Source organism: Camelina sativa, chromosome 11 (genome assembly GCF_030686135.1).
Source record: "Camelina sativa cultivar CO46 ecotype springtype chromosome 11, ASM3068613v1".
NCBI classification, from domain to species: domain Eukaryota; kingdom Viridiplantae; phylum Streptophyta; class Magnoliopsida; order Brassicales; family Brassicaceae; genus Camelina; species Camelina sativa.
This window is the reverse complement of record NC_141890.1, coordinates 10,737,096-10,756,057: the sequence shown is the minus strand read 5'-3', so window position 1 is coordinate 10,756,057 and position 18,962 is coordinate 10,737,096. Positions and strand designations below refer to the sequence as shown.

At 38.8% G+C, this 18,962-nt stretch overlaps 5 protein-coding genes and 2 pseudogenes across 7 annotated transcripts; 5 read left to right on the top strand and 2 right to left on the bottom strand.

Moving 5' to 3' along the window:
* Positions 1–630: 630 nt before the first annotated feature.
* Positions 631–2,568, top strand: LOC104722937 (sulfite exporter TauE/SafE family protein 5-like). Its single transcript, XM_010441198.2, has 4 exons — positions 631–1,441; positions 1,521–1,655; positions 1,740–1,889; positions 1,978–2,568. Exons 1-4 carry the CDS (start codon positions 668–670, stop codon positions 2,284–2,286), a joined length of 1,368 nt encoding a protein of 455 aa, XP_010439500.1. The 5' UTR covers positions 631–667; the 3' UTR covers positions 2,287–2,568.
* Positions 2,569–2,574: 6 nt separating this feature from the next.
* Positions 2,575–7,486, bottom strand: LOC104722935 (kinesin-like protein KIN-14C). Its single transcript, XM_087475562.1, has 17 exons — positions 7,132–7,486; positions 6,567–6,785; positions 6,322–6,466; positions 6,127–6,236; positions 5,922–6,041; positions 5,605–5,808; positions 5,298–5,507; positions 5,123–5,197; positions 4,869–5,015; positions 4,654–4,792; positions 4,444–4,553; positions 4,041–4,202; positions 3,727–3,947; positions 3,453–3,534; positions 3,250–3,354; positions 3,063–3,167; positions 2,575–2,974 (listed from the first exon to the last, which is right to left on the bottom strand). Exons 1-17 carry the CDS (start codon positions 7,174–7,176, stop codon positions 2,795–2,797), a joined length of 2,379 nt encoding a protein of 792 aa, XP_087331688.1. The 5' UTR covers positions 7,177–7,486; the 3' UTR covers positions 2,575–2,794.
* Positions 7,487–7,719: 233 nt separating this feature from the next.
* On the top strand, positions 7,720–9,017 carry LOC104722934 (oxygen-evolving enhancer protein 3-1, chloroplastic-like). The gene is made up of 3 exons (XM_010441194.2): positions 7,720–8,043; positions 8,373–8,668; positions 8,766–9,017. Exons 1-3 carry the CDS (start codon positions 7,764–7,766, stop codon positions 8,862–8,864), a joined length of 675 nt encoding a protein of 224 aa, XP_010439496.2. The 5' UTR covers positions 7,720–7,763; the 3' UTR covers positions 8,865–9,017.
* Positions 9,018–9,300: 283 nt separating this feature from the next.
* On the top strand, positions 9,301–13,047 carry LOC104722932 (pentatricopeptide repeat-containing protein At4g21300 pseudogene; annotated as a pseudogene). The gene is made up of 2 exons (XR_015571843.1): positions 9,301–12,063; positions 12,164–13,047. The product of XR_015571843.1 is annotated as a pentatricopeptide repeat-containing protein At4g21300 pseudogene (transcript).
* On the bottom strand, positions 12,049–12,852 carry LOC104722933 (protein DESIGUAL 2). The gene is made up of 3 exons (XM_010441193.3): positions 12,713–12,852; positions 12,428–12,633; positions 12,049–12,324 (listed from the first exon to the last, which is right to left on the bottom strand). Exons 1-3 carry the CDS (start codon positions 12,809–12,811, stop codon positions 12,123–12,125), a joined length of 507 nt encoding a protein of 168 aa, XP_010439495.1. The 5' UTR covers positions 12,812–12,852; the 3' UTR covers positions 12,049–12,122.
* Positions 13,048–13,482: 435 nt separating the features above from the next.
* On the top strand, positions 13,483–14,881 carry LOC104722931 (protein HEAT-STRESS-ASSOCIATED 32-like; annotated as a pseudogene). Its single transcript, XR_015571842.1, has 5 exons — positions 13,483–13,707; positions 13,794–13,988; positions 14,078–14,285; positions 14,372–14,595; positions 14,694–14,881. The product of XR_015571842.1 is annotated as a protein HEAT-STRESS-ASSOCIATED 32-like (transcript).
* Positions 14,882–15,412: 531 nt separating this feature from the next.
* LOC104722930 (subtilisin-like protease SBT3.1) lies at positions 15,413–18,864 on the top strand. The gene is made up of 9 exons (XM_010441191.3): positions 15,413–15,816; positions 15,909–16,000; positions 16,099–16,196; positions 16,298–16,459; positions 16,546–17,207; positions 17,311–17,594; positions 17,680–17,794; positions 17,878–18,064; positions 18,154–18,864. Exons 1-9 carry the CDS (start codon positions 15,592–15,594, stop codon positions 18,726–18,728), a joined length of 2,400 nt encoding a protein of 799 aa, XP_010439493.1. The 5' UTR covers positions 15,413–15,591; the 3' UTR covers positions 18,729–18,864.
* The last annotated feature ends 98 nt before the right edge of the window (positions 18,865–18,962 follow it).

Genomic DNA, 18,962 nt, shown 5'->3' with positions numbered 1-18,962 from the left:
GTCCATTAAGTAAATAAGCTCACTTAGTTGTAATCTCAATATTTTGCTCATAATGTCAATTCTTTAAACTCATGTTCGCCTCTAAAAAGATTTTTCTTGTCATCGACTTAGTTTGCTCTAAAATTTAGCTATGGAACAGATATCTTTTATTTTAATTTATTCTAAATTAATATTTGACTAATTAACCTGGTTCTTTCATGTTCCATGAAGTTCAGAGGAGACGCTCCCTTATTTGTCCCCTTCTTTAAAACAGATTGAAAGCTGTCTTTTAATACATAAAAAATTGCAAAGAGACTTGTCATAAGGATCAAACACATTACACAATCATTCACCATGTCAAATCCAAAAACCATTTAATAACTGTTTTTTTCTCCTTATCTAAGACGACACATTCCACAGTTTCAGACAATAACTGTTTCTTCACCTTCTTAGAACTGTTCTTCGTCTGTATTGTGCCACAAATCGCAGGTAAATCAATGAATCTATCTTAAAATATCATTGTCTAGTACGTAGGTCAATGAGATTACTTGCAGCCTACTCATCCGAAAGCAACTTGCAAATGTAATGTGCATACCACTCTTTGAAACCTTCAATATAAAGAACTCAACAAAGGTTAATTAGATCACAAGCAAACAAAGAAAAAGTTCCACGCTTTCAGACCAAAACAATGAAGACGGCCCTTTTTGTCCTTTTTCTTCTTCTTCTCTGTGTTTTGGCAATCAATGCGAATCAACAAGAAGAGATCAATCAAGAGAATCCAGCAACAATATATCATCAAAAGCTGCTATACAAGGTCCAACAATGGAGAACATCTTTAAAAGAATCAAGTGCTGCAGAACTCAAGCTATCTTCAGCGATCATTGTGGCTGGAGTGTCATGTTTCTTTGCTTCCTTAATCTCTAGCGCAGGTGGAATAGGCGGTGGAGGTTTATTCATTCCAATCATGACTATAGTTGCAGGTCTAGACTTGAAAACAGCTTCGAGCTTCTCTGCTTTTATGGTAACCGGTGGATCCATTGCTAATGTAATCAGCAATCTCTTTGGTGGGAAAGCCTTGCTTGATTATGACTTAGCCTTGCTTCTTGAGCCTTGTATGCTTCTAGGAGTGAGTATTGGTGTTATCTGCAACAGAGTTCTTCCTGAGTGGCTCATCACTATTCTTTTCGCCGTGTTTCTGGCATGGTCTAGCTTGAAGACTTGTAGAAATGGAGTCAAGTTCTGGAAAATTGAGTCTGAGATTGCGAGAGGAAAAGGACATGAGAGGCCCGAGAAAGGAAGAGGCGAAATAGAGGAGGATACTAAGAACCTTAAAGTGCCTTTACTTGAAGCTCAAGTAAACAAAAACAAAGCAAAGCTTCCGTGGACAAAACTTGGTGTCTTGGTTATTGTTTGGGCGTCTTTCTTTGTTATTTATCTTCTCCGTGGGAATAAAGATGGCAAGGTAACGATATATAATAGGCTTTATATATTGGTTTTGCTATTACGAAAATAATAGACTGATTCTGTTGTTTTGTGTGCAGGGAATCATAACGATAAAGCCTTGTGGTGTAGAGTATTGGATTCTGCTTTCACTTCAGATACCTCTTGCTTTGATTTTCACAAAGCTGGCTTTGTCGAGAACAGAAAGTCGCCAAGAATGTTCCCCAAGTAATCAGGTGAATGCAACACTTAGCTACTAACCAGATTGAATTCAAACAAAAACATATCAGATACTAAACATTATCATCTTACATGAGCAGAAAAATCAAGAAGATACAAGACTGGACCAGTCCACACGGTTAATGTTCCCGGTAATGTCATTTTTAGCCGGTTTATTGGGAGGTATATTTGGTATTGGAGGTGGAATGCTTATTAGCCCTCTTCTTCTTCAAGCTGGGATACCACCACAGGTATATAAAATGAAAACAAAACAAATTGTCTCACCAACTTTTTGATTCTTTGTAAGAGTTTTAATCGAGTATATGATGAATGATACAGATAACAGCAGCAACTACTTCTTTCATGGTGTTCTTCTCAGCAACAATGTCTGCAGTTCAATACTTGTTGTTAGGCATGCAAAACACAGACACAGCTTACGTGTTTTCCTTGATTTGCTTCTTTGCTTCACTTCTGGGACTTGTTTTGGTTCAGAAAGCTGTAGCTCAGTTTGGAAGAGCTTCCATTATAGTGTTCTCGGTTGGGACAGTGATGTCTCTGAGCACAGTCCTTATGACAAGTTTTGGAGCTCTTGATGTTTGGACTGATTATGTGGCAGGCAAGGACATGGGTTTCAAGCTGCCATGTTAAGACATGTGGATCATCAACAAACAACAGAGATCTAAACAAGATCACCAGTTTCTTTTTTTCGTCTTCTTTTTCTTGTTTTTACAACAGAGGCTCTGAATTGACACTTCTATGTAAGAGGTAAATTTGGAGCAAAATGGCATTGTAATGTTTATATGTTTTTGTAAAAGTTGATAACTTTGGGATGTAACTATAGCTATGACCTTCACTGGAAACAACAGTTTATGTGTCGCAGTTAAGTAGCTGCTAATGTTATGTGATAAGTCTAATGTTTTGTAAGAGTAACTCAGATTTCTGAAAGCAATACATTAAACAATCAATAGCAGATGATCATGTTTCTCATACAACATGGAGAAAGCCACGTTGCTAAGACAGCAAGCTGCTCCACAATCATAAAGATCCCGAACTAAATGTTAGTAATGGATTTGAGAGGTTACAAGAGATAGATGTGTCAAAAACCCACAAGAGAAGAGCTGTGAATTACTAATTGGCAGAATTTTTTGAACATTTTTTAGCCATAGCTTAAGCGAGAGTCAAGGAGCTTCTGTGAAGTTTGTCTCCTAGGTATGCCAATTTCACATGCGTTCACCCTTGCAGCAAACCGAAGAGAACAAAGAGACTCTCCAGCAGAAGATGGTTCAGGGGAAATGTTTACGAACATCAAGGTTTTTGAATCTCCCCCTAAGCAAGGCTGTTCAAAGATAGACCATTGTTACTTAATCTACAACAGCATTTTAAAACTTCCTGCAGACACACTATTATAAACAACGAAAACAAACCTGGAGCAGATAGGTTAGCTTCGAGTTTCTGAAAGGTACATGATCTTCTTTCTTAGCCAGTGCGAAGATAACATCACTCAAAGCTGATAAACTTTTGTTTATAGCCTGTGGCAGTGCAGAACAAAGATCAGTAAGGATATGTTGAAGCTAATATCTTGGAAAAGTTGTGTTTGAAGTAGCAAAAAACCTGTGTCTCCTTTAATCGATCTCCAGTTGCCCCACTCTTTGATAGCCTCTCGCTTCCAGCAAGATCGATTAGGTTGAGAACACCTTGTACTTGCTGTTCAGTGCTCTGAAAAAGGAGAGATGTGTTGATAAATAAAGGATTTCAAAGTAGGAAAGAAAGTCTATAATGCAAGAATCAACTCCAGATGGCAAAGACATTATTACCTCATTAACACCTGAAATCCGCATAGTAAACACGAAGTGACTTCTAGATGATTGCTCATTCATTTGAGTCTTACCTACTGACCTGCAAAAAGAGAATTCACATGTTGGGTTAATTGAGAGAGATTTATTTATTTGCATGTTATGCATTCAAGAAAATCCAGTTTCAATTACCATGTATGCATACAAGAACAAGAATGTTAGTATGTTACTATATTCTCATAATCCGTGGCTAGCGAAACAGGGTAGAAATCATTATAGAGTTCAAAGGCAATACCTGCTCTGAGCAGCCTGCTGTAAGAGTGAGGATATCTTTCCAATGCTGGATACATCAAATATGGTCAAGTCGCTGACATGGGTGTGTCCATTTACGTCATGGGTGATTGTATATTGCTTTCCTGAGGTGCCACTGTCTGCTCGCACCAACTCCATAGAAGTTGTTCGATTTGAAGAGAGCAAATCCCTGATGGTCTCATTATAGATCTCCAACATCGATACCTATATTTTAAAGGAAAGTTTAAAATCCATAATTAAGTTAGGGAAAAGGTGATGCAAATAAAATCAATCAGCAATATGGGATGAAATGTAAACCTGCATTTTGTACTTCCAGCCTTGTGCACCGAGTGATTGACTGGCTTGGAATATCTGCTCAAGTGATCGAGGGATCAGTCCTTTCTGTTCTGGCCTCTCAGGCCTGCCCATCATGGTGTAGGTCTTTCCGGAACCTGTCTGACCATAGGCAAAGATACAAACCTGTATCCACAAAGTATTTAAGATAGAGGCATCAGTAACATCACCTGTCTTCATATTTGACACTGAAAAAAGGAGTTACATCTACAAAGGCTCTCTGCGATACACATACAACATATTCAACCATTACTTCAAACGAGATACTATGCGTTCATACCTTCAATCTTATCAGAGTTCCTTTAGCTAGAAAATTATTTTCATAGCAGGAATATCCATAATGCATAAATTAATGAAGAGAACATACCTTATAGCCATCCAATGCACTTTGTACAAGTTGAGATATTTCAAAGAATACTTCCTCCTGGGAAGCGTCGTGATTAAAAACTTTGTCAAATGTGAAAGGATGTTTGTTTCCTGATGACAATTGGTGGATAACACGAGTCAGGAAAAAAGGATTTAATGCGGGATTAGTCATCCATAGCTAAAACTAGTTCAAGTCAGGCAATAGTCATACCACTCTGGACCAAATCAACACATCTTCCTTGAGCTTCTGTTGAAGTAGGATAGGCTATCACAGTTGCTTCATGTCGTCCTCCATCATCTGGTAACAAGGGACGCACTCGGCAGAAGACCCGTATATTTCCTTTTAGTTCCTGAATTTAGAACTTCTCTTAGCTCATATCAAGACAGCCACATATATAATCCTACCAAAAAACAATATTTTCTTACAAGAATAGTGTTATGAAGCTTCTTCCGCAATAACTCTCCCTCACAGAGTTGATGCTCCATGTCTGCAAGGCGGTAATGTAATTCACATAGTAGATGCTTCTGCCCCTCAAACTCTGTCCTAGTAAGAGATACTGATGCATCTGCAATCTGTATTCACAGTTACAAATATCTATCAACGAAGCTATTTGAAATCAAGAGTATCTGATGGTAATGCACTTCTTTAACTTCCAAAGTAAACTTGATCGTCCCGGTACCTTTTGCTTTTCATTGGCGATTGCCAATTGCTGCTCCAACATACTTATTCGCTCCTTTTGCAACGAACATGTTTCCTGCAGTGTAAAATTGCTATGTCAGCTAACCAAATATGAGGCAGGAATTCAGAAAGTGCAACTTTGAACTGACATCCAATACTTCAAAAAAAGTACCAACCTCTAACGATCCTGATTTTGCTATCAAGCTGTCTAGCTCTTGCGATGATTTCCCAACATTCTCCTGGTACTTCCCGATCTCCTCAGTTAGCTTCAGTGACTGTTCAACTTGACGATCACGATCATCCCTTACTTGTTGGAGCTCATTCCGAAGATTAGTAACTTCCGAAAGCAATGAATCCTTTTGTTTTATAGCGTCATCTTGCAAAACCTTGAATGCAAAAAAAGGAAGAGGAACAAATTAAGGAGAAATGAGACCAATGAAGTAGGCATGGGACTATAAGACCGGTGGTAGAGATGAAACTTACTCTGCTTGAAGCTAATTGATCCTGCAGAGACTTGCTGTGACCCCTTAGTGTACTAAGATTCTCCACGATGCTTGACTTCTCTTTTTCAGCACGTGTGAGTGCAGCTCGAACTGTTTCAAGATCAGTCTGGAGTTTGGTGTTATATTGTTGCAAACTTGTGTTATACTCTTGCAGCCTTTTGTACATATCCTCAAGTGATGTCACCTATAAATATAAAACAGTTAATTTTCCTTAGTACCTAACAGATCCTGTAGAACTAACACGGGAAAATAGAAACGAAAACACCTAAAGAAGATAACAGAAGACATGATATATACCTTCTGATTGGCAGTCAATTTCTCTTCTTTAACTTTATCAAGTTCTTCTCCGAGAGAAGCCTGCACTTTCTCAGCTGCAACTCTAGATTCTTTTTCTCTTCTATGACATTCAATGGCATCCTAGTGTCCAAAAAGTAAGAAATCAAACTCAAGTAAAGATTTGTATTAAGAGACATCATTCGCAGGGAGGAAAAAGATGCCTTGCCTGTTTACTAGACTCCTCCTTTGCAAGCTTGTCATGTAGTGACACTACATTCTCTTCCAAATTCGATATAGTGGCCTGTAGCTCTTCCTCTTTTGTCATAGCCTCCAACTCTATAAAAGTTTTAAGGTCAGGGACTAGAACCAAATCCGTGAACAACTTGTTTCATGTAAAGGAACCACAAGAAAGAAAAATTACCTTTGTGGTTGTATTTTTGTTCCGCAGATTCTAGAGAAACCTTCAAATTTTCCTTTTCTTGGACATGGGTTTCATCAACTTGTTGGAACCATCTAACACAAACCTTCAGTCTCTTTATGATATCCGTCATTTGCTCAATCTTAGCCTGCAGGGACAGAGAAAAAGAACTACCTAGTGAGAAACCACAGAAGAAACATCTACAATGTTTAAGAGCATAGAACAAGTTTTTAACTCAGTTAACAAACCTTTGTATCAAACTTCCCAGCTTTTGCTCTCTCACTAAGCAATGCCAATACTTCATCTTTAGTAAAATCAACTTTCCCACACTCTTCTATACTACCCACATCACTGGTCGTCGTGATATCTTGTTTGTTCACAGCAGAAAACGCTTGTCTTCTCCCAGTCCCTTGCGTTTCCACTTTCCTTCGCTTGTCAAATGGAATGCTACCCAAACCCTCCTTTTTCTGAAATCAAATCATCAAACATAATTCATACAAATCAAGTAAATCCACAGATTTTTCATCAATTTTGTAACGAGACCATATCCAGCTACAAAAAAAAAAAAAAAAATAGAATCCCAGAACCCAGAATTACCCTAAATTTCTCGATAAGAATAAGAAATGTCAAAGCCGATGAGTATAAGACTTTAAAATTTTCATCTGTAAGTAACAGAACAAAACCCTAAACGCGAAAGTAGTGATTCAAACAACCAATCAACCCAATTTCTAGGGTTTTTTATTTCACAAACCCAGAACACACAAAAATGACAACGAAACTAAGTAGCAAAGAACGGAGAAAAAAAAGGCTTACAGAGTTAGGACTACGAGGAGGACGATTCTGGTTGCGAGAAGCCATCTCCGAGAATCAAAATTTTTTTACAGATCTCGTCTCCTTTCTCCCAAAATTCGAGTTACTGACGCAGTATCCTCTAGAAACAGTCTCCGATTGATTCTCACCGCGAACTTCTCAATCGAAAAGACGAGAATCTAATCTAGGGTTCTTGCTTTTTCCTAATTTGGGGATTTTTGTGTGTTTGTGAGAGAGACTGAAGGAGCCTCTGTACTGTATAGTTTTGAAATTCGAACTAATTTCAAATTAGACGTGGCGGACTTTTGGAATTATTATAACGTTACTTCTCTCATTTCTTTCCTTTCGTTGTTTTGTCAATAAAAAGGAAAAAAATTATTATAAGTATGGACTCATTTTGGGCCTATAAAGTTCGGCCCAACATATTTAAGTTTCCTTCTTGTCACGTGGACAAAAGAACCAAGATATACACGTGGCTTTGTACGAGTGGTTAAAACCATATCCAAGTTATCTAAAGTGCAGATAAGGCGCTTCTGTGTCGGAGACTGAAGCTAACCAACCATATAAGCGTAAACCAATCATCATCGCTTCAGTTTTCGTCGTCTTGAGAAAAAAAGATAATTAAAAAAAAAAAAATGGCTTCGATGGGTGGATTACGTGGCGCATCTCCGGCGGTTCTTGAAGGAAGCTTAACCATCAACGGCTCGAGCCGTCTGATGAACGTCACCGGAAGAGTGTCTGTGGCTCAAAGGTCTAGACTTGTGGTGAGAGCTCAGCAGAGTGAGGAGACTTCTCGACGGTCTGTGATTGGTATCGTGGCTGCTGGTTTAGCCGGTGGATCGTTTGTTCAGGCTGTCCTTGCTGATGCTAATCCGATCAAAGTTGGTCCTCCTCCACCTCTTTCCGGTGGTCTTCGTAAGTTTAACTAATTAATCTTTCAAAAAGATTACCATTAGCATTTTTGTTATGAGATTAGGTAACGTAATTTAGGTTAAGCTATCTAGATACATTGTTGTAAGTTTACAATGTGGCTGCTTAATCGTTTTTTTTTGTATAAGAACTGATAAGAGTTCGTAATAGTCAAGCATGTGTAGTGGGAATGAAGAAGAAGTATAATGTTTAATCTGGATTTGAGTTGTGTTTGGTATATAAGTATGACATAGAGTCATTAGACAGTAGATAACACTAATTGAAATTGTTTAATTTTCTATGGTGACAACATTGTGTATTGTTATGTTGAGCAGCTGGGACAGATAACTCAGACCAAGCAAGAGACTTTTCATTGGCATTGAAAAACAGATTTTATTTACAGCCATTGCCACCAACAGAAGCTGCAGCTAGAGCCAAAGAATCAGCTCAGGATATCATAAATGTCAAGTCATTGATCGAAAAGAAAGCTTGGCCATATGTTCAGAATGATCTCCGTTCCAAGGCTTCTTATCTTCGTTATGACCTTAACACAGTCATCTCCTCCAAACCCAAGGATGAGAAGAAGCCCCTCAAGGAACTCACCAAGAAGCTCTTCGATACCATCGACAATGTAAGTTTCCTCCATGTAACTAAGCTCATTTGTTAAGATTCTGTAATGTTTCTTATTTGTCTGATCGAGTGTTTGTTTATGGTTGATGCTCTGGCAGCTGGATTATGCGGCGAAGAAAAAGAGTTCCCCGCAGGCTGAGAAGTACTATGCTGAGACTGTCTCTGCTTTGAACGAAGTTCTTGCCAAGATTGGTTAAATAAGCATTTCAATTTCTGCATTTTTCTTGTAAATTGTCATCTCATGATTTTTGTTCCTGAGTACTTTAGACTCAAATCAAATTCGTGAATCTGAAATTATGTTTCACGTTTTTTTTACCAGAATGAATGGTAATTTCTTGAATATGCATTAACTTTGCTTGCATGGTGATTTACCAAACCATATCATTACATTACCTAAAAGAAATCTATTCATGGAAGCTCTTTGGTTTATTTAAATGCTTCTACACTATATTTCAAATCGATTCTCGTTAAGTACGTTGGAGATCTCCACTCCACATATGGTGTTGTACATTGTACAAGGTCCAAAACCGAATCAAGCTTCAATTGGATTAAACGTTTACCTGTAATCTTGTAAAAATCAATTACAAACCGAATCGAAAAGAAATTATGCTAACCGGAAACAACCGGTTCGATGTGGCAGCGATTTAACTTTAATTGGGCCTCAATGATGACTCGAGGCCCATATTAAAGTTTTATTTGCACGTGTGGTTTATACAGTTCTTCGTCTGCCCTAATTCCCGGCGCCCTTTCCCCGGCTACTTTCACCGATCATCGTCGTCGTCGGCAACTCGCTGACTCAGTGAGTCCTCGATGACGAAGCCAACTAGTCTTTAATTGTTTTCTTCTTATTTCTCTTTGCCTCTATCTTTTTATAAAGAGGCTATGAGTATCTCCACAGTCGCTAAGCGCTTCGTCGTCGGAGAATCTCTCCCTCGTCGACTTACATTACTCTTGCAAGCTTGCTCTAACCCAACCCTGCTTCGGCAAGGTAAGCAAGTACACGCCTTTCTAATCGTAAACAGAGTCTCCGGTGATAGTTATATCGATGAGAGGATCTTAGGGATGTACGGAATGTGTGGTAGCTTTTCAGATTGTGGTAAAATGTTCTACAGGCTTGATATAAGACGTAGTAGCATCAGACCGTGGAATTCGATTATCAGCAGTTTTGTTCGAAATGGTTTATTGAATCAGGCTTTGTCGTTTTACTTCAAGATGTTGTGTTGTGGAGTTAGTCCTGATGTATCTACGTTTCCTTGTCTCGTTAAGGCTTGTGTTGCTTTGAAGAATTTTAAAGGGATTGAGTTTCTTAGGGGTACTGTTTCTTCTCTTGGGATGGATTGTAATGAGTTTGTTGCGAGTTCTTTGATCAAAGCTTATCTTGAGTATGGAAAGATTGATGTAGCGGGTGAGTTGTTTGGTAGAGTTCGTCAGAAAGATTGTGTTATATGGAATGTGATGCTTAATGGGTATGCAAAGTGTGGAGCTTTGGATAGTGTTATAAAAGGGTTTAGTGCAATGAGGATGGATCAGATTAGTCCTAATGCTGTCACGTTTGATTGTGTTTTATCGGTGTGTGCCTCTAAGTCATTGATTGATCTCGGACTTCAGCTTCATGGTCTGGCGGTTGTTTCTGGATTGGATTTTGAAGGTTCTATCAAAAACTCGCTTCTATCTTTGTATTCCAAATGTGGTCGTTTTGATGATGCATCTAAGTTGTTTCGGATGATGTCTCGTGCTGATACGGTGACATGGAATTGCATGATATCTGGATATGTTGAGAGTGGACTAATGGAAGAAAGCTTAACTTTTTTCTGTGAGATGATATCTTCAGGTGTCTTACCTGATGCTATCACATTTTCTAGTTTGCTCCCATCAGTTTCAAGGTTCGAAAACCTTGAGTATTGTAGGCAAATTCATTGCTATATTATGAGACATGGCATACCGCTGGATATTTTCTTAACAAGTGCTCTTATCGATGCTTATTTTAAGTGTAGAGGTGTTTCTATGGCACAAAATATTTTCAGTCAGTGTAAATCAGTTGACGTTGTAGTAATCACATCAATGATCTCTGGGTATTTGCATAATGGTTTGTATATTGATGCCTTAGAGATGTTGAGGTGGCTGATCAAGGTGAAAGTGAGTCCAAATGAGATAACTTTGGTGTCTATTTTACCGGTAATTAGTGGTTTGGCTGCATTGAAAATCGGGAGGGAACTCCATGGTTTCATTATCAAGAAAGGTTTCGATAACATGTGCAATATTGAATCCGCTGTTATCGACATGTATGCTAAGTGTGGAAGAATGGATCTTGCTTATGAAATATTTGGGAGACTCTCTAAGAAGGATGTTGTTTCGTGGAATTCCATGATCACACGTTGCTCACAGAGTGATGATCCGAGTGCGGCTATTGATATTTTCCGACAAATGGGAGTTTCGGGAATCAGTTTTGATTGTGTTAGTATTTCAGCTGCTCTTTCTGCTTGTGCAAACTTACCTTCCGAGTGTTATGGGAAAGCTATTCATGGTTTTATGATAAAGCATTCAATTGTTTCTGATGTATATAGCGAAAGTACATTGATAGACATGTATGCTAAGTGTGGAAATCTAAAATCTGCGATGAATGTTTTTGAGAGGATGAAAGAAAGGAACATTGTGTCGTGGAACAGCATCATTGCTGCATATGGGAACCACGGGAAGCTACAAGATTCCCTCTGTTTATTTCGTGAAATGGTTGAAAATGGCGGACTTCGTCCTGATGAAATCACATTTCTTGAGATAATATCTTCATGTTGTCACGTTGGAGATGTTGATGAAGGAGTCCACTTCTTCAGATCCATGACTGAGGATTATGGAATCCAACCACAGCAGGAGCATTACGCGTGCGTTGTGGATCTGTTTGGACGAGCTGGTCGATTAAACGAAGCTTATGAGACTGTTAAGAGCATGGCGTTTTCTCCAGATGCAGGAGTTTGGGGAACGTTACTTGGAGCCTGTCGGCTTCACAAGAATGTCGAACTTGCTAAAGTTGCTTCAAGCAGGTTAATGGGTTTAGATCCTCGGAATTCTGGTTACTATGTTTTGATTTCTAATGCACATGCTAATGCTGAGGAATGGGGTGGAGTGACTAAAGTTCGGAGCTTAATGAAAGAGAAAGGAGTTCAGAAAATTCCAGGTTATAGTTGGATCGAAATCAACAAAATAACTCATTTGTTTGTTTCTGGCGATGTAAATCATCCCAAGTCTTCACATATCTATTCGTTGCTAAATTTGCTTCTCGAAGAGCTGAGGCTAGAAGGATACATACCACAGCCTTATCTTCCATTGCACCCAGAGTCAACAAGAAAACTAAATCCGGCTTGAAGATTCATTGAGAAAGACATAAGTATAGAAAACCAGGTATATATATCTTTAAGTCAAATTTAAACATTGTGTTAAATTTAAAGAAAGAAAAATTTTCAAGCATGGATTGCGCTCGTCTGTTCTCGTGTTGAAGCAGTTGCAGAGATGTAATAAGCAACAGCGAAGAGACCATGAATGAAACAGAGGACCCCTCCTATGGACAGAACCCGATGGTGCGATATCCCACAGTTCTTTCTTGATCTTGAGTTTGCCATTGTCCCTACGATCAGCATCGAGAACGCAATCGCTAATATAATCCTGAGAAAATACAAAAAAGGATCTATGAACAAAGCTCTCTACAAGTCTCCTTCCTCACAAGTGATTTACACATTTGTGCTGTTTATGTGGTGTTTTGACTTACCAGGAGAATATCAGAGAAGCCACGGCGAGCTGTTTATTGGCAGAGGACTTTTCAAGGTCCTGTCTTGAGACAACACATAGACACCCACCGAGCAAGTTAGCAGTTACATGGGCTACCGCCAAAAGGATGCACGCAGCTAAACCATACTTGAAGGCTGTGTAACTCGGGTCTCTACACTCGAAAATCCACATCTTCAAATGCTTCACCTGCACCTCAAAACCAAACAAGTTAGTGAAATCCGCAACTCTGGTCAGACTTGTGGATGTGTGTGTATGTGTAATGTACCTTGTTCTGAGCTATTTCGGCTTCAATGCCGAGAATTCCAGCTGAAACATCCATGGCTAGGATCAAGATACAGATGAAGAACCCTACGTTCCTTGCCATTGTCAATGAAACAAGTCCTTACAAGCAAACAAAGAAGCAGCGATGACTATTTGTTGACGTAATAACTTGTTCTTGTATATTTTTATAGGCAATTAGAACTGTAAGCTTTAAGAGAGAGACTCTCTTCGTTGGATGGAATAGGAATAAAGTTAAAGATATAAGTCTCCTTTTCTTTGCATTTTTACTAATGATCATGTTAAAGAGAATAAAAGTTTAGCTGTGATCCTTCATGCAAAGCTCTCTTTTTTTCATCAGAGACATTTAACTTTTACAACATTTTGAAGGACAAATTATGCAATAATCAAACTTAAATATTATAATTAGCAAAATCATACTGTATTTCAGTGGAATTAAAGATAAATACCAACGGACACTTTTTCTATTTTTAGCTAATTGCTTAATTTGTATAGTATTCTTTATTCTTCCCCTTCCATGTTATACAACCTTTCTAATATTCGTATTCTTGGACAGAGCAGCCAAGCAAAGAAGATGTGAAACGTTTGCGGTTTGAAACGCTGTAATATAACAAAAGTTTCAATTTTCCCAAAATTTGCGTTTTCCATTCATTGTGTCGTTGATGACGTGGCTACGTTAAAAAGAGTGACGTGGAGAAGCGGTGATGACGTGGCAAATTTCTCTAGAAGCAGCTCCACTCTTCGACTTACTTATTTTGTGTCTTTAAAAACAAAAAAATCGAGTAATGTTCGATTCTTCCAGAGTTCGAATTCTCAGGAAGAAGAAGAAGAAGAAGAAGAGGTGAACTGAGAAAAATGGCGGCGTACTACAGATGGAAGAGTTTTGAGGAGAACGAAGATCGTCCGGAGAAGCCTCGCCGTTACGGTGTAACGGAGATTCGAGGTCCTCGTTACTCCGTTCTCAGCCAGAACCTTCTTCAGGTACCTTACCGTTTTAATTATTCCGGTCATGATTTAACGATTTGACTTGATTAGACTTTTACGGTTAGTTAATCGTGTTGATTTAGGAAATATTTGAATCGATGGGACAATTTGTTGATGGATTAAAGTTCTCGGGAGGATCCAACAGTTTAATTCCAAAATCATTCATCAAACAAGCTATTGAAACGGCTCATGAACACGGTGTGTATGTTAGTACTGGGGATTGGGCTGAACATATGCTTCGGAGTGGTGGTCCTTCAGCTTTCAAAGACTATGTGGAGGTAAAGGTGTTTTTCAAAGATGACGTGTTTAGTATTGGAGAAGAATTAGGTTTTTGTGAGGCTAATTAGTGTTTTTTTGTGTGGAGTAGGAGTGTAAGCAATTGGGGTTTGACACTATAGAGCTGAATGCAAATTTGCTTGAGGTTCCTGAAGAAACTCTTCTACGATATGTACGTCTGATTAAGAGTGGTGGTCTCAGAGCTAAACCAATGTTTGCTGTGAAATTCAACAAGTCTGATATTCCTGGTAGGAATAGAGCATTTGGCTCTTATGTTGTTCCGGAACCTCGATCAACTGGTAAGAAACTCGTTGGGTGAGCAGTGAGAGACTGAGAGTTTTTTTAGATTTACATGCTTACTGAGAGAAGTACTTTGTTTTCACAGAGTTTGTTGAGGACATAGATCTCTTGATCAGAAAGGCTGAAAGGTGTTTAGAAGCCGGGGCAGACACGATTATGATTGATGCAGATGATGTCTGCAAATACGCAGATTCTCTTCGAGCAGACATAATTGCTAAAGTCATAGGGCGTTTGGGTATAGAGAAGACTATGTTTGAAGCATCTGATGCGAAGTTGGCTGAGTGGTTCATCAAACGTTATGGTCCAAATGTATTTGCTGATACTCCTCTCTACTTATTTTTAAATTTTACCTTCTGTTTGACTGGTTACCCTCACAGGTTTCCTGTCTCTTCGTCTTTGTTTTTCAGGTGAATCTATACGTGGATCATTCTCAGATTATGGATCTCGAGTGTCTCCGTGGTCGTCATCTGGGTAAAGATCAGATCTGTTCTCGGTTCCTCCTACTTCTTGTTTTAGAGCAGTAGCTCTTTCATTACGTCTAAAGCTGTGTGAATTCTTATGAATTATGTCGTATGTGTCTGATGTTTTGTGCTTCTTTAATGCTGTAAGAAAGCAAATGGTTATGAGAATAATGTGATCACTGATCTTATAATGTCTTGGTCGATCTCCTAGGTTAAGTCTCTTATAATGTATACTACCGAGTAAAGTAATGCACAAGGGTTTTTTGTTCTTGTTTGTCTTGAGCAATAAAATAAGCAGTTCAGTATCCTTTAAGCTGTGAATCCAAAACATCAATTTTTAACCATGCGTTTTACTATTTTGGTTAAAACTTCTCTGTAATATCTTTTGATATATATATATGTATAGAATCATAAAGTTCTACCAACCATAACCAGTGGCCTAATTTAACTAGGTGCCATTCCTATCTATCAACATTTAATTTTCATTTCACCAAAATAGAAAATTGTGTTCTGATGTTCTCTCTCTTCCTGTCTGCCACTCCAACGCATATGTCATATTTACATTTCAATTTAGATTTTTGAATCTATTGTACCCGTAGTTATCATAATTATACTCTAAATTTAGCTTGTGCCTAACTGTCATATGCCAATAACACCCATTTTCATTTTGCCTGTTAGTAGTTACAACGTTTCTTTACTGCAGGATACAATCAGTATGTGTGTTAATTGGTTATTCTGTTAATTTATGGAGCCAAATTTTGTTTAACAGTTTAGTTTAAAACAATGGGGATCTATCTATAAAAACACAAGGGAAATCCGGGAGAATACACACTTTCGGTGGAAAATGAAGAGAACTTTGAAAATGGATAGTTCTTTTAGGTTGTGTTTTGCTGCTATAGCATTTGGGTTTGTGTTTATAACAAATGGAAAGCTTAGCTCTGGAACAACACCCCACGAGGCTGATCCTCCTCAGGCATCAATTTTCGCCTTCTCTCCAGAGGCTGCTCCTCTAGAGGGCGATGATTTTCTTACAGATAAACCTGTGCCACCATTTGTCCCCGAGTTCCCGGTATGTAGTCAAATTGTTTTAGATACATGAGGAACTTTTTTTTGTTGTAATTTCTCATTCTCATGTATACATTATCTTTCTGATAATAATAGGTTTATATATTTTACTTGGGGGAAAGGAAACATAATGATGCTAAGTTGGTGAAACAGTCACATTTTGCAATACTGAAATCGGTGCTTGGAAGGTAAAAGAGTGGTTGCATTGAAGATTTTTGGGTGTATAACTTAGCTTCTGAGATGGTTATACCTGAACTAATCTTTTGGTTTGAATCTTGTGTTACAGCGAAGAAGCAGCCAATAAGTCAATGGTCTACAGTTATCACCATGGATTTTCTGGCTTTGCAGCCAAGCTCAAACCAGCCGAGGCAGAAAAATTGAAAAGTATTGTTCTTTATTACATATTTCTCGCTTGTTCATGAGTTCTTAATATTCCAAAAATCAGAAAGCTTTTTTCTCTAAATCATTGTCTGTATTTCTACTAGATCATCCTGAAGTCATTCTTCTTCTGGAAAACCGAAAACTTGTGATGCAAACGACACGGACATGGGATTACTTAGGCCAATTTTCAACTCCAACTTCTTCTAAAGGTCTTCTACATGAGACCAACATGGGCAGTGGTGCTATTATTGGCGTTATCGACTCTGGTATTATATCAATCTCTCTAGCAATTTGTTTCGATCTCAACTTTTCTAAGCAGAGCGTTTAACAAATCCTGACATTATATGAGCAGGGATATGGTCGGAATCAGGTGCCTTTGACGATTATGGATATGGCCCAATACCAAAACACTGGAGAGGAAAATGCGTATCTGCAGACCAGTTCAGTTCTGCAGATTGCAACAGAAAGCTTATTGGAGCTAAATACTATATTAATGGTCTTAATGCAGATCTCGAAACAAGAATCAATAGTACTACAGAATATCTATCTCCTCGAGATCGTATTGGGCACGGAACTCAAGTATCCTCAACGGTAGCTGGTTCTTTCGTTTCTAACGTGACTTTGCCTGGTCTCTCATCTGGGTCAATCATGAGAGGCGGCGCTCCAAAGGCCCATATAGCTATGTATAAAGCATGTTGGGGTGTGGAAGGAGGGATGTGTTCAGTTGCTGATGTTTGGAAAGCTTTTGACGAAGCCATTCACGACGGTGTTGATGTTTTGTCAGTTTCTCTTGGTGGCTCAGCCCTGAAATCTCTTGACGCTGAAATCGACATCGCAATTCCAGCACTACACGCAGTGAATAGAGGTATTCCTGTCGTATCTCCAGCTGGTAACGAAGGATCCCGCTTTTCATCGGTTGTTAACGTTTCTCCATGGATTTTAACTGTGGCTGCGACTACCCTCGACCGGTCTTTCCCCACATTGATCACACTCGAGAACAATAAAACGATTCTGGTACATTTTAAACTTCTCAATCTTTAACAATGCAACGCTTGTGAATTGTGAATTGTGAATTGTGATTGAGACTAAAGTTGCCTTTTCATTGCCTGTCTTTCAGGGTCAGAGTCTGTACACAGGACCAGAAATTGGCTTCACTGAAGTGATTAGTACTGATGATCATAGTAATCTTGACCAAGTTACAAAGCGTAAAATTCTATTGCACTTCTCGGCGGGTAACAGTGGTCCGCTGGCGCCGGACGTTATTCAAAAAAACGGTGGTATCGCTCTAATTGATATGAGAAGTCCGACTGATGATAGACTTGAATGTCCCGTAAACTTTCCCTGTATCTACGTGGATTTGGAAGTTGGATCCGAGTTATTTTTCGACATCCATACTACGAGGTTATCTATCTTCACAAACATTGCTCAGTCAAATTAATATCTCATCTTCTTACATATGAGAATCAAAATTGTTGTTTTCTTGCAGATCACTGAAAATTAAGATAAGCCCATACAAGACAATAATTGGCGAAAGTGTAGCAAGTAAAGTTGCAAAGTCATCAGCGAGAGGGCCTAGTGCATTTTCACCTGCCATTCTTAAGGTTCTGTTTACTTCATCTCATATTCTGTGGATCACTAAATCTGGCTTTTTTATTAATCAACTTAATATTTCTGTGTAATGCAGCCGGATATAGCAGCCCCTGGTGTGACCTTACTAACACCTAGAATACCAACAGATGAAGACACCAGTGAATTCGCTTACTCAGGAACATCGATGGCAACTCCGGTGATCGCAGGAATCGTAGCACTCCTCAAGACTTCGCATCCTAATTGGTCTCCTGCTGCAATAAAATCAGCTCTTGTCACAACAGGTATAGTAATTAATATCTCTTCAAAACTCTTTTCTCATTAAAAAGTCTGCATTTAAACAAAAACTCTTATACCTTATGTGTTCTTTTAGCCATGAAAACCGATCCACATGGCGAGCGTCTAACTGTAGATGGAGGTAACTACAAGGCAGCCGATGCATTCGATTACGGAGGAGGTCTTGTGAATCCGGAGAAAGCCACAGATCCCGGTCTTGTATACGACATGGACATCAATGATTACATACATTACTTATGTTCCCAGGCTCTTTACACAGACAAAAAGGTTTCTGCTCTAACCGGAAACGTCACTAAAAAATGCCCAAGCTCAGGTTCATCGATTCTTGACGTCAACGTACCGTCCATTACAATCCCAGACGTCAAGGGAAACGTCACAGTGACGAGAACCGTGACCAACGTTGGACCTGTGGATTCGGTTTATACGCCTGTGATCGAGGCTCCATTCGGATTCAGCGTAAAGGTTTCGCCAGAGAAGTTGGTGTTTAACAAAGGAAGCAACAAGACCGCGTTTACAGTGAGTGTGTCTCCAGGCTCGCACAGAGTGAACACTGCGTTTTACTTTGGGAGTTTGACTTGGAGTGATGGAGTTCGCAATGTCACGATCCCAATCTCTCTGAGGACACGTTTCATCCCTGATTTTTTCCTGTAAATTGTTTTCATGAAAGTTAAAATGTTTTCACCGAGTCCACTGTAATTGGGGAGGAAAGAATATATCACAATCGGTTTAAAATACTTTTAACTTATCATTGTATTTTTTTTACTCCCATGCTATGAAAATTTTCAAATGGTGCCGTGATGGTTGTAACGACATAATATATACTACATACAGTATATCAAAATAAACTTTACTTATTTTTTCAAATAGCATAAAAAAGGCTTAAAA

Excerpts from the sequence above, each read along its gene's own strand:
- LOC104722937 (XM_010441198.2), top strand. The coding sequence starts at position 668 with ATGAAGACGGCCCTTTTTGTCCTTTTTCTTCTTCTTCTCTGTGTTTTG. Across the intron at positions 1,656-1,739 it reads AATGTTCCCCAAGTAATCAG|AAAAATCAAGAAGATACAAG; the intron begins GTGAATGCAACA and ends TTACATGAGCAG. Across the intron at positions 1,890-1,977 it reads AAGCTGGGATACCACCACAG|ATAACAGCAGCAACTACTTC; the intron begins GTATATAAAATG and ends TGAATGATACAG.
- LOC104722935 (XM_087475562.1), bottom strand. The coding sequence starts at position 7,176 with ATGGCTTCTCGCAACCAGAATCGTCCTCCTCGTAGTCCTAACTCT. Across the intron at positions 6,237-6,321 it reads ACAAAAATACAACCACAAAG|AGTTGGAGGCTATGACAAAA; the intron begins GTAATTTTTCTT and ends AAACTTTTATAG. Across the intron at positions 6,042-6,126 it reads AGGAGGAGTCTAGTAAACAG|GATGCCATTGAATGTCATAG; the intron begins GCAAGGCATCTT and ends TTTGGACACTAG.
- LOC104722934 (XM_010441194.2), top strand. The coding sequence starts at position 7,764 with ATGGCTTCGATGGGTGGATTACGTGGCGCATCTCCGGCGGTTCTTGAA. Across the intron at positions 8,044-8,372 it reads ACCTCTTTCCGGTGGTCTTC|CTGGGACAGATAACTCAGAC; the intron begins GTAAGTTTAACT and ends TATGTTGAGCAG. Across the intron at positions 8,669-8,765 it reads TCTTCGATACCATCGACAAT|CTGGATTATGCGGCGAAGAA; the intron begins GTAAGTTTCCTC and ends ATGCTCTGGCAG.
- LOC104722933 (XM_010441193.3), bottom strand. The coding sequence starts at position 12,811 with ATGGCAAGGAACGTAGGGTTCTTCATCTGTATCTTGATCCTAGCCATG. Across the intron at positions 12,634-12,712 it reads CCGAAATAGCTCAGAACAAG|GTGAAGCATTTGAAGATGTG; the intron begins GTACATTACACA and ends TTTGAGGTGCAG. Across the intron at positions 12,325-12,427 it reads GCTTCTCTGATATTCTCCTG|GATTATATTAGCGATTGCGT; the intron begins GTAAGTCAAAAC and ends GTATTTTCTCAG.
- LOC104722930 (XM_010441191.3), top strand. The coding sequence starts at position 15,592 with ATGAAGAGAACTTTGAAAATGGATAGTTCTTTTAGGTTGTGTTTTGCT. Across the intron at positions 17,595-17,679 it reads TTCGACATCCATACTACGAG|ATCACTGAAAATTAAGATAA; the intron begins GTTATCTATCTT and ends GTTTTCTTGCAG. Across the intron at positions 17,795-17,877 it reads TTTCACCTGCCATTCTTAAG|CCGGATATAGCAGCCCCTGG; the intron begins GTTCTGTTTACT and ends TGTGTAATGCAG.